Below are 12,158 nucleotides of genomic sequence, written 5' to 3' on the forward strand. Positions count from 1 at the left end.
TACTATAGTAGTATTCAGATGATTTACATGAAAATAACATGTACAATGGGTACTATAGTAGTATTCAGATGATTTACATGAAAATAACATGTACAATGGGTACTATAGTAGTATTCAGATGATTTCCATGAAAATAACATGTACAACGGGTACTATAGTAGTATTCAGATGATTTACATGAAAACAACATGTACAATGGGTACTATAGTAGTATTCAGATGATTTACATGAACACAACATGTACAATGGGTACTATAGTAGTATTCAGATGATTTCCATGAAAATAACATGTACAACGGGTACTATAGTAGTATTCAGATGATTTACATGAACACAACATGTACAACGGGTACTATAGTAGTATTCAGATGGTTTACATGAAAACAACATGTACAACGGGTACTATAGTAGTATTCAGATGATTTACATGAAAATAACATGTACAACGGGTACTATAGTAGTATTCAGATGATTTACATGAACACAACATGTACAATGGGTACTATAGTAGTTTTCAGATGATTTACATGAAAATAACATGTACAATGGGTACTATAGTAGTATTCAGATGATTTACATGAAAATTACATGTACAACGGGTACTATAGTAGTATTCAGATGATTTACATGAAAATAACATGTACAATGGGTACTATAGTAGTATTCAGATGATTTACATGAAAATAACATGTACAATGGGTACTATAGTAGTATTCAGATGATTTCCATGAAAATAACATGTACAACGGGTACTATAGTAGTATTCAGATGATTTACATGAAAACAACATGTACAATGGGTACTATAGTAGTATTCAGATGATTTACATGAACACAACATGTACAATGGGTACTATAGTAGTATTCAGATGATTTCCATGAAAATAACATGTACAACGGGTACTATAGTAGTATTCAGATGATTTACATGAACACAACATGTACAACGGGTACTATAGTAGTATTCAGATGGTTTACATGAAAACAACATGTACAACGGGTACTATAGTAGTATTCAGATGATTTACATGAAAATAACATGTACAACGGGTACTATAGTAGTATTCAGATGATTTACATGAACACAACATGTACAATGGGTACTATAGTAGTATTCAGATGATTTACATGAAAATAACATGTACAATGGGTACTATAGTAGTATTCAGATGATTTACATGAAAATAACATGTACAATGGGTACTATAGTAGTATTCAGATGATTTACATGAAAATTACATGTACAACGGGTACTATAGTAGTATTCAGATGATTTACATGAAAATAACATGTACAATGGGTACTATAGTAGTATTCAGATGGTTTACATGAACACATATATACGTACATTATTCCTTAAATGAATAAATAGCATTATAAACACCCCAAAATTATTATTTTTAAATTATGTTTTATTGTTACATACACCATAGTAGTATGGTAGGTGCAGTGTAATGTGTTGTTTTACAGGGTCAGCCATAGTAGTATGATAGGTGTTGTTTTACAGGGTCAGCCATAGTAGTATGATAGGTGTTGTTTTACAGGGTCAGTCATAGTAGTATGATACGTGTTGTTTTACAGGGTCATCCATAGTAGTATGATAGGTGTTGTTTTACAGGGTCAGTCATAGTAGTATGATAGGTGTTGTTTTACAGGGTCATCCATAGTAGTATGATAGGTGTTGTTTTACAGGGTCAGCCATAGTAGTATGATAGGTGTTGTTTTACAGGGTCAGTCATAGTAGTATGATACGTGTTGTTTTACAGGGTCATCCATAGTAGTATGATAGGTGTTGTTTTACAGGGTCAGTCATAGTAGTATGATAGGTGTTGTTTTACAGGGTCATCCATAGTAGTATGATAGGTGTTGTTTTACAGGGTCAGTCATAGTAGTATGATACGTGTTGTTTTACAGGGTCAGTCATAGTAGTATGATAGGTGTTGTTTTACAGGGTCATCCATAGTAGTATGATAGGTGTTGTTTTACAGGGTCATCCATAGTAGTATGATAGGTGTTGTTTTACAGGGTCAGTCATAGTAGTATGGTAGGTGCAGTGTAATGTGTTGTTTTACAGGGTCAGTCATAGTAGTATGATACGTGTTGTTTTACAGGGTCAGCCATAGCAGCACGATAGGTGTTGTTTTACAGGGTCAGCCCATAGTAGTACGGTGCCCCTGGAGTAAATAACCCCAAATAATAAATAGTAACATAAATACATTCAGAATGTGAAGTGAAATGTTCTTCAGTATTGTTGGGATCACTTCCTATAGTGTTGGAAATGTGGGCTAGACATTTGTCTGATAGCCAGCATCCTATATAGCACCCTTTTCCCAATGTCATGCATAACTTCAACCAAGGTCCATAGGGCTCTGGTAAACAGGGTTCCATTTGGTACACAACCCATGATTCCTCATCCAATCCTTCCCATTAGCCTACAGACTTTACAGCATTATATATTTTTTTTACCGTTATTTAACTAGGCAAGTCAGTTAAGAACAAATTCTTGTTTTCAATGACGGCCTAGGAACGGTGGGTTTAACTGCCTTGAACGACAGATTTTTACCTTCTCAGCTCAGGGATTCGATCCAGCAACCTTTCGGGTTACGAGTCCAACGCTCTAACCACTAGGCTACCCTGCCGCCCCATGGTATGGATACAGGTTTGAAAAGTGATTTTAATTTTCCCAGATTTCCATGCAGACTTTCCAGAAATCCAAGTTATAAAATTCTAGAATTTCCTGCATATTCCCTCCTGATTCCGGAAATCTTACAACCAGGATTTCTGGTAAATCTGCATTGAATTTTTAGGGAACTTACCGGAATTTTGGAACTCTGAATATGATTCTAACAGAACACTGTTTGTTGGATCCTAACAGATAGATGCGGTAAAGGAGTCAACGGAACACAGATGTTCCGTTGACCAGATTGGCGAACATTCAACACATCTGATTGTAACAGAGTGGATATTCGTCAAATCCGTCATGATTTATGTATTGTAAGAGGCCCACAATGTGGTTACTGAAGTCCGAATTGGATATATTTGTCTGTTTTCGCTGCATGACATGTGGAAGTTGTCCCTTTTCAGATTTAAGAAATGATTGCTAAATGCTAACTCCCGTTCGTATAAGCTGGTTAGCATCGTTAGCATACAGAAATTGGTGGTGGAAGTTTTTTTTACTGAAATGCGGTTGATTGGTAATGATGACTTGTTGGGGTTGACATCCATGCAAGCATTATACTCAGATTTTTACCTCAACATACCGTGAAATACAAATATTAACAATAGCCTAAATGTAGGCTAATTTTGCTGGGGGGAAATTAAGAGATTCGGGATCTTTCCCCCATAGCCGTTTCCCCCAAGCATTTCCGTGGCAATTCCATTGTTTTGGTTGAGTTCCGTTGAGATCTTTACCAAATCTATTGATACAGTTACTAAAAAGAAAATGCATGGTTCTAGAATACTATGTTTTTTATCTTCTAGAAAACCTCTGGAATTGTTCTAGAATACTCTGGTATTCCATTATGAGTGATATATTACTGTACTGACGAGCAACAGCAAACTTAATAATAAACAAACTCATTTGGAATCCTTAACAAGAAAATTATTAATCAAATATTAAGGGCTCGATTCATGAAGACCTACGCTACAGCGTAATAGAAATGTAAAGGCAATGTTCCCGCGTTCCTGGACACTGCATTCACGGTAAACGCTGCATGTCGGCTCAATCGGAAATGACCTTTGAATTTAAATCGTGCTGAGCCCTACTTCTAAATGTACGTTTAGTTTTTTTCTAATGAGGGGGTGAAAACAGAACTGATGAGAGTTAGTTTGCAAATGGTTATTGATCAGTATTAATAATAAAGATCATTCCCAAATATATATACTCTTCCATGTTATCTTGCAACTGTGTCCGTCTCCCAAATAGCCCTCTGTTCCCTACGTAGTGCACTACTATTGCCCTGGGCGCATAGGGAGCAATTTGGAAAGCATCCAGTATTTTTTTTTCTTCTGAAAAATTGGATGGTTGAATAAATACCTCATCCAAGTGTAAAGTCGCAAGTTGCCTTTTAGCTCAATCAATCAAATCAACCAATCATCAATAATTAATGGATTGATTGATTTATTAAATATATCTGGGGAGTATTAGAGTAACCATAGCCACGTTCCTGAACAGTACTGAGCATTCCTTATTGATTTTGCAGACAACGATCCTCAAACGAACCATCAATATTATTATTCTATAGAACATACATTTATCTATATCGTTCTCTAGAACCCATATGAACAATTTATATTGTTCTGTAGAACCCATATGAACAGTGTATATATTGTTCTGTAGAGTCCATAGGTTTAAGAGCAGATAAACAAGTTGAAATTGGTTTAATATTGAGTCAGATTAACAAATTGAGATTTGTTTGATATTGAGTCAGATTAACAAATTGAGATTAGTTTGATATTGAGTCAGATTAACAGGTTGAAATTGGTTTCATATTGAGTCAGATTAACAGATTGAGATTAGTTTGATATTGAGTCAGAAAAACAGGCTGAGATTAGTTTAATATTGAGTCAGATTAACAGATTGAGATTAGTTTGATATTGAGTCAGATTAACAGGTTGGGATTAGTTTGACATTGAGTCAGATTAACAGGTTTCCACGGTGGGATGGGGAACTGTGACATCATTTTGGCAAGCCGAGAGATAGGTCTCAGGTCTGTTAGGTCCCAGAACCAATGCTCTCACTGTGCAGCTCTGGCCAATAGTAAGGCAGATGAGTGACGTGTCGTCAGTGCAAAGAGAGGTGCTGATTTGACTGGTCGTCATTTAAGTTCACACCAGGAAGTGGTAGACCTTGAAACAGTGATTCCGTCCATCTCTCCATCTCTCTTCTCCCTCCATTCATTCTCCCATACCTCCCTCCCTCTATTACTGTAGGTATCTGTAGACCTTGAAACAGTGGTTCTGTCCATCCATCTCTCCATCTCTCTTCTCGCTCCCTCTATTACTGTAGGTATCTGTAGACCTTGAAACAGTGGTTCTGTCCATCCATCTCTCCATCTCTCTTCTCGCTCCCTCTATTACTGTAGGTATCTGTAGACCTTGAAACAGTGGTTCCCAGAGTCGGCCACCACCACGTGTCCATCAGAGGTGAGAGCCAGACCCTGAGGTCCGTAGAGAGGGTCAGCTGATGTGTTGATATAGGACAGGAAGGAGCCACTACCATCAAACACCTGGAGAGGAGGGGGGATAGAATGATGAAAATACTTTTTGAATGTTGATATCTCTGTAAGAATGATGAAGATAAAGTATTCTCAAAGTATTTTAAAAGTATTCTGAATGAATTATATTTTTTCTAAAGTAACTGAAAACAATACTTTTGTACCTGTATTTGAATACTTTTGTACCTGTATTTGAATACTTTTGTACCTGTATACAGTGTCTTCAGAAAGTATTCACACCTTTGACTTTTCCCACATTTTGTTGTGCTACTGCCTGAATTTAAAATGGATTACATTTTTGTCACTGGCATACACACAATACCCCATAATGTCAAAAGTGGATGTTTATAATTTTTTTTTACAAATTAATTAACAATGAAAAGCTGAAATGAGTCAATAAGTATTCAACCCCTTTTTTGATGGCAAGCAGAAATAAGTTCAGGAGTAAACATTTGCTTAACAAGTCACATAATATGTTATATGGACTCACTCTGTGTGCAATAATCATATTTAACATTATTTTGGAATGACTACCTCATCTCTGTACCCCACACATACAATGATCTGTAAGGTCCCTCAGTCAAGCATTGAATTTCAAACACAGATTCAACCAAAAAAAACATGGAGGTTTTCCAATGCCTCGTAACGAAGGGCACCAATTGGTAGATAGGTAAAAATATAAAAAGCAGAAATGGAATATCCCTTTGAGCATGGTGAAGTTATTAATTACACTTTTGATGGTGTATCAGTACACCCAGTCACTACAAAGATACAGGTGTCCTTCCTAACTCAGTTGCCGAAGAGGAAGGAAACCGCTCAGGGATTTCACCATGAGGCCAATGGTGACTTTAAAACAGTTACAGAGTTTAATGGCTTTGATAGGAGAAAACTGAGGATGGATCAACAACATTGTAGTTACTTCACAATACTAACCTAAATGGCAGAGTGAACAGAAGGAAGCCTATATAGAATAAAAATATTCCAAAACATGCATCCTGTTTGCAATAAGGCACAAAAGTAATATGGCAAAAAATGTGGTAAAGAAATAAACCTTTTGTCCTGAATACAAAGCGTTATGTTTGGGCCAAATCCAACACAACACATCACTGAGTATGACTCTCCATATGTACAAGTATGGTGGTGGCTGCATCATGTTATGGGTATGCTTGTAATCGTTTAGGACTGGGGAGTTTTTCGTGATTTTTTTTTTTTACAAAATGGAGATAAGCAGAGGCAAAATCCTGGAGGAAATCCTGGATTCAGTCTGCTTTCCAACAGACACTGGGAGACTAAATCACATTCCAGCAGGACCATAACCTAAAACACAAGGCCACATCTACACTGGAGTTGCTTACCAAGAGGCCAGTGAATGTTCCGAGTTACAGCTTTGACTTAAATCTGAGTGAAAATCTATGGCAAGACTTAAATGGTTGTCTAGCAATGATCAACAACCACTTTGACAAAGTTTGAAGAACTTAAAAAAATTATCCAGGTGTGGAAATCTCTTAGAGACTTACCCAGAAATACTCACAGCTCTTAGAGACTTACCCAGGAAGACTCACAGCTCTTAGAGACTTACCCAGAAATACTCACAGCTCTTAGAGACTTACCCAGAAAGACTCACAGCTCTTAGAGACTTACCCAGAAAGACTCACAGCTGTAACTGCTGTATTGACTCAGGGGTGTGAATACTTATGTAAATAAATTATTTCTGGACTTCATTTTCAGTAAATTTGCAAACATTTCAAAAACTATGTTTTCACTTTGTCATTATGGGGTATTGTGTATAGATGGCTGAGGGAAAACATATTTAGTAATTCAAAGAATATGAAAACTTTCCGAATGCCCCGAGTGGCACAGCGGTCTAAGGCACTGCATCTCAGTGCACGAGAAGTCACTACAGTCCCTGGTTCGAATCCAGGCTGTATCACATCCATCCGTGATTGGGAGTCCAATAGGGCGGCGCACAATTGTTCGGGGTAGGCCGTCATTGTAATTAAGAATTTGTTCTTAACTGACTTGCCTGGTTAAATACATTACCTATATTATATCTGTGGCTGTTGTTGATGTGGCATTCTCTCAACCAGCTTCACCTGGAATGCTTTTCCAACAGTCTTGAAGGAGTTCCCATATATTCTGAGCCCTTGTTGGCAGCTTTTCCTTCACTCTGCGGTCCAACTCATCCCAAACCATCTCAATTGTGTTGAGTGTTGAGGTTCGGTGATTGTGGAGGCCAGGTCATCTGTTGCGGCACTCCATCACTCTCCTTTTTGGGCAAATAGCCCTTACACAGCCTGGAGGTGTGTTGGGTTATTGTCTTGTTGAAAAACAAATGATAGTCCCACTAAGCACAAACCAGATGGGATGGCGTATCGCTCCAGAATGCTGTGGTAGCCAAGTGTGCCTTGAATTTAAAAAGAAAATCACAGACAGTGTCACCAGCAAAGCACCCCCTCACGCAAAGCACCCCCACACCAACACACCTCCTCCTCCATGCTTCACGGTGGGAAAACCACGCATGCGGAGATCATCCGTTCACCTACTCTGCGTCTCACAGAGACACAGCGGGTTTGGAATAAAAAATCTCACATTTGGACTCATCAGACCAAAGGACAGATTTCCACCGGTCTAATGTCCATTGCTCGTGTTTCTTGGCCCAAGCAAGTCTCTTCTTATTATTGGGGTCCTTTAGTAGTGGTTTCTTTGCAGCAAAGGCACACCTGTTAATTTAAATGCATTCCAGGTGTTTACCTCATGAAGCTGGTTGAGAGAATGCCAAGAGTGTGCAAAGCTGTCATCAAGGCAAAGGGTGGCTACTTTGAATAATCTAAAATCTAAACTATATACTGATTTGTTTAACACTTTTGTGATTACTACATTCCGTATGTGTTTTTTAATAGTTTTGATGTCTCCACTATTATTCTACAATGTAGAAAATAGTCAAATTAAAGAAATACCCTTGAATGAGTAGGTGTGTCCAAACTTTTGACTGGTACTGTATATCTATATATAAAACTATACCTGTATGCGGCTGTTGCCCCAGTCGGCTACAATGATGTTCCCGTTCACATCAACGGCCACGCCTGTAGGAGCATTAAATTGACCGTTGCCCTCTCCGTTAGATCCAAACTTCAACAGCAGCTCTCCCTCTGGGGTGAACACCTGGAGGGAGGGAGGGAGGGAGGGAGGGAGGGAGGGAAATGGGGACTTTTTTAATTGAACCAGGACTTTTTCCCATTCATTCTGTTGGTTTAATTAATGAAGGTCATGTTTAGTTTATCCACCAGACCTAGTGAACATTGGGTGGGAGTGTCCTGATAAGTTAGTTGCTTACCTTGACAGAGTGGTTGTGAAAGTCTGTCACTATGATCTCATTGTTGTTGTTGACGGCTGCAAAATGAGGACCTGGTCGGAAGAGAGGAGAGAGGAGGCAAGGAGGTGGAGAGAGGAGGAAAGGAGGTGGAGAGAGGAGGAACGGAGGAGGTGGAGAGAGGAGAAATGAAGAGGAGGTGGAGAGAAGAGAAATGAAGAGGAGAGGAGGTGGAGAGAGGAGGAGAGGAGGTGGAGAGAGGAGGAAAGGAGGTGGAGAGAGGAGAAATGAAGAGGAGGAGAGGAGGTGGAGAGAGGAGGAGAGGAGGAGAGGAGGTGGAGAGAGGAGGAGAGGAGGTAGAGAGAGGAGGAGATATGGATCATAATCATCACCATCATTATCATTCTCATCATCATCACCATCATGACCCTCAGCATCATCATCAACACACCTGCAAACTGTTTGTCGCCGTTGCCGCGGCTACCGAATTTAGAAACGAGCTTGCCGGTTGGCTGGAAGATGAAGACGGTGCATGCCTTGTTGTCAACGACGATCACATGACCGTTCTGATCCACTGACACGCCCTTCGGTCCCATTAGCCTACCAGAGCCCAGCTTGGCCTGACAGACAGACAGACAGACAGACAGATGACACAACAAATCAGAGGACAGGTAAGCCTGAAGATAGAATAAAGTTACCTGTATGTCACTTTTATGTCACCTGTAGATCGTTGTGCTCAGACATTTGAAGGGGCAGATGCTCAAAGTCACCCCCCCCTCAATTTTCTTTTGCCTTAATTAACAACAGCGCCATGTTGTTACGCTATAGCCTTATTCTAAAATTGCTTAAATAAAAAAATCTCCTCAGCAATCTAAACACAATATGCTCTAATGACAAATCGAAAACAGGTTTTGTGAATTTATATTTGTGAATTTATATAAAATAAAAAACAGAAATACCTTATTTGCATAAGTATTCAGACCCTTTGCTATGAAACTCTTAAATGTGCGCAGGTGCAATCTGTTTCCATTGATCAACTTGATTGGAGTCCACCAAATTTATAAAAAATAAACCGAAATACCTTATGTAATAAAGTGTTCAGACCCTTTGCTATGAGACTGAGCTCATGTGGATCCTGTTTCCATTGATCATCCTTGTGATGTTTCTACAACTTGGAGTCCACCTGTGGTAAATTCAATTGATTGGACATGATTTTGAAAAGGCACACACCTGTCTATATAAGGTCCCACAGGTGTAAGTACATGTCAGATCAAAACCAAGCCATGAGGTCGAAGGAAATGTCCGTAGAGCTCAGAGACAGGATTGTGTCGAGGCACAGATCTGGGGAAAGGTACCACAACATTTACGAAGCATTGGAATGTCTAAGAACACAGTGGCCTCTATCATTCTTAAATGGAAGAAGTTTGGAACCACCAAGAGTCTTCCTAGAGCTGGCCGCCGGCAAAACTGAGCAACCGGGGGAGACGGGCCTTGGTCAGGGAGGTGACCAAGAACCCGATGGTCACTCTGACAGAGCTCTAGAGTTCCTCTGTGGAGATGGGAGAACCTTCCAGAAGGACAACCAAGATTGAACGTCTGGAGGAAACTTGGCACCATCGCTAAGGTGAAGCATGGTGGTGGCAGCATCATGCAGGGGGGATGTTTTTCAGGGGCAGGGACTGTGAGACTAGTCAGGATCAAGGGAAAGATGAACAGAGCAAAGTACAGAGAGATCCTTAATGAAAACCTGCTCCAGAGTGCTCAGGACCTCAGACTGGGGTGAAGGTTCACCTTCCATCAGGACAACAACCCTAAGCACACAGCCAAGACAATGCAGGAGTGGCTTCGGGACAATTCTCTGAATGTCCTTAAGTGGCCCAGCCAGAGCCTGGACTTGAACCCGATCGAACATTTGGAAAGACCTGAAAATAGCTGTGCAGCGACTCTCCCCATCCAACCTGACAGAGCTTGAGAGGATCTGCCAAGAAGAATGGGAGAAACTCCCCAAATACAGGTGTGCCAAGTTTGTAGCTTCATACCCAAGAAGACTCGAGGCTGTAATCACTGCCAAAGGTGCTTCAACAAAGTACTGAGTAAAGGATCTGAATACTTATGTAAATGTGATATTTCAGTTGTTAATTTTTTATAAATGTGCAAAAATAAAAAAATAAAACTGTTTTTGCTTATCATTATGGGATATTGTGTGTAGATTGATGAGGGGGGGAAAATTATTTAATCCATTTTGGGATAAGGCTGTAAAGTAACAAAATGTGGGAAAAGTCAAGGGGTCTGAATACCATTATTCTCTACAGGGCAGGCTACAGGCAGAATACCGTTATTCTCTACAGGGCAGACTACAGGCAGAATACCATTATTCTCTACGGGGCAGACTACAGGCAGAATACCATTATTCTCTACGGGGCAGACTACAGGCAGAATACCATTATTCTCTACAGGGCAGACTACAGGCAGAATACCATTATTCTCTACGGGGCAGTAACAGCTAGTAACGTTATGCAGCTGCCGGTCAGCTTGCTAGTAACGTTATGCAGCTGCCGGTCAGCTACATAGCTAGTAATGTTATGCAGTTTCCAGTCAGCCACCTTGCTAGTAATGTTATGCAGCTGCCGGTCAGCTTGCTAGTAACGTTATGCAGCTGCCGGTCAGCTACATAGCTGGTAATGTTATGCAGTTTTCAGTCAGCTACATAGCTAGTAATGTTATGCAGCTGCCGGTCAGCTAGCTAACTAGTATTGTTATGCAGCTTCTGGTCAGCTTGCTAGCTTGCAACGTTATGCAGTTTACGGTCGGCTAGCTAGCTAGTAACGTTATGCAGCTGCCGGTCAGCTATCTAGCAATCCAATAATGTGGAGCTGGCTAGCTAGTAATGATATGCAGCTTCCGGGTCAGTTAGCTAGCTAACCAGTAATATGCAGCTGGCTAGCTAGCTAGTTAATAATATAGCTAACAAAGGAAACAACTTAATACATTTGAACTAAAAATGTATGCCTGTGAAGGAGGAAGGGGAGGTCCATCCTCCTCAGTGAATTTCATAAAAATAAAAATTGTGAAAAGTTATCTTTTTAGGATACCTTCAACAGTGAAGAGGTGACTCCGGGATGATGGCCTTCCAGGCAGAGTTGCAAAGAAAAAGCCATATCTCAGACTGGCCAATAAAATAAAATAAATTAGATAGGCAAAAGAACACAGACACTGGACAGAGGAACTCTGCCTAAAAGGCCAGCATCCCGGAGTCGCCTCTTCACTGTTGACGTTGACTGGTGTTTTGCGGGTACTATTTAATGAAGCTGCCAGCTGAGGACTTGTGAGGCATCTGTTTCTAAAACTAGACACTCTAGTGTACTTGTCCTCTTGCTCAGGTGTGCACCGGGGCCTCCCACTCATCTTTCTATTCTGGTTAGAGCCAGTTTGCGCTGTTCTGTGAAGGGAGTAGTACACAGCATTGTACGAGATCTTCAGTTTCTTGGCAATTTCTCGCATGGAATAGGCTTCATTTCTCAGAACAAGAATAGACTGACGAGTTTCAGAAGAAGGTTATTTGTTTCTGGCCATTTTGAGCCTGTAATCAAACCCACAAATGCTGATGCTCCAGATACTCAACTAGTCTAAAGA

At 40.1% G+C, this 12,158-nt stretch overlaps 1 protein-coding gene across 2 annotated transcripts in view; it reads right to left on the reverse strand.

Moving 5' to 3' along the window:
- Nucleotides 1–4,125: 4,125 nt before the first annotated feature.
- Nucleotides 4,126–12,158, reverse strand: part of LOC139561532 (tripartite motif-containing protein 2-like) — a 30,137-nt gene continuing 22,104 nt past the window's right edge. The window contains exons 12-16 of one of the 2 annotated variants that reach the window (XM_071378730.1): nucleotides 8,977–9,145; nucleotides 8,550–8,620; nucleotides 8,237–8,377; nucleotides 5,084–5,227; nucleotides 4,126–4,931 (exon numbers count right to left, since the gene is read on the reverse strand). In XM_071378730.1, coding sequence (XP_071234831.1) covers nucleotides 4,923–4,931; nucleotides 5,084–5,227; nucleotides 8,237–8,377; nucleotides 8,550–8,620; nucleotides 8,977–9,145 — 534 coding nt within the window. In that variant the 3' untranslated portion in view covers nucleotides 4,126–4,922. Of the gene's footprint in view, nucleotides 5,228–8,236; nucleotides 8,378–8,549; nucleotides 8,621–8,976; nucleotides 9,146–12,158 lie in introns of both variants that reach the window. The other variant, XM_071378729.1, reaches the window with a different exon arrangement.

The sequence above is a fragment of the Salvelinus alpinus genome, chromosome 31, assembly GCF_045679555.1.
Source record: "Salvelinus alpinus chromosome 31, SLU_Salpinus.1, whole genome shotgun sequence".
Lineage (NCBI taxonomy): Eukaryota > Metazoa > Chordata > Actinopteri > Salmoniformes > Salmonidae > Salvelinus > Salvelinus alpinus.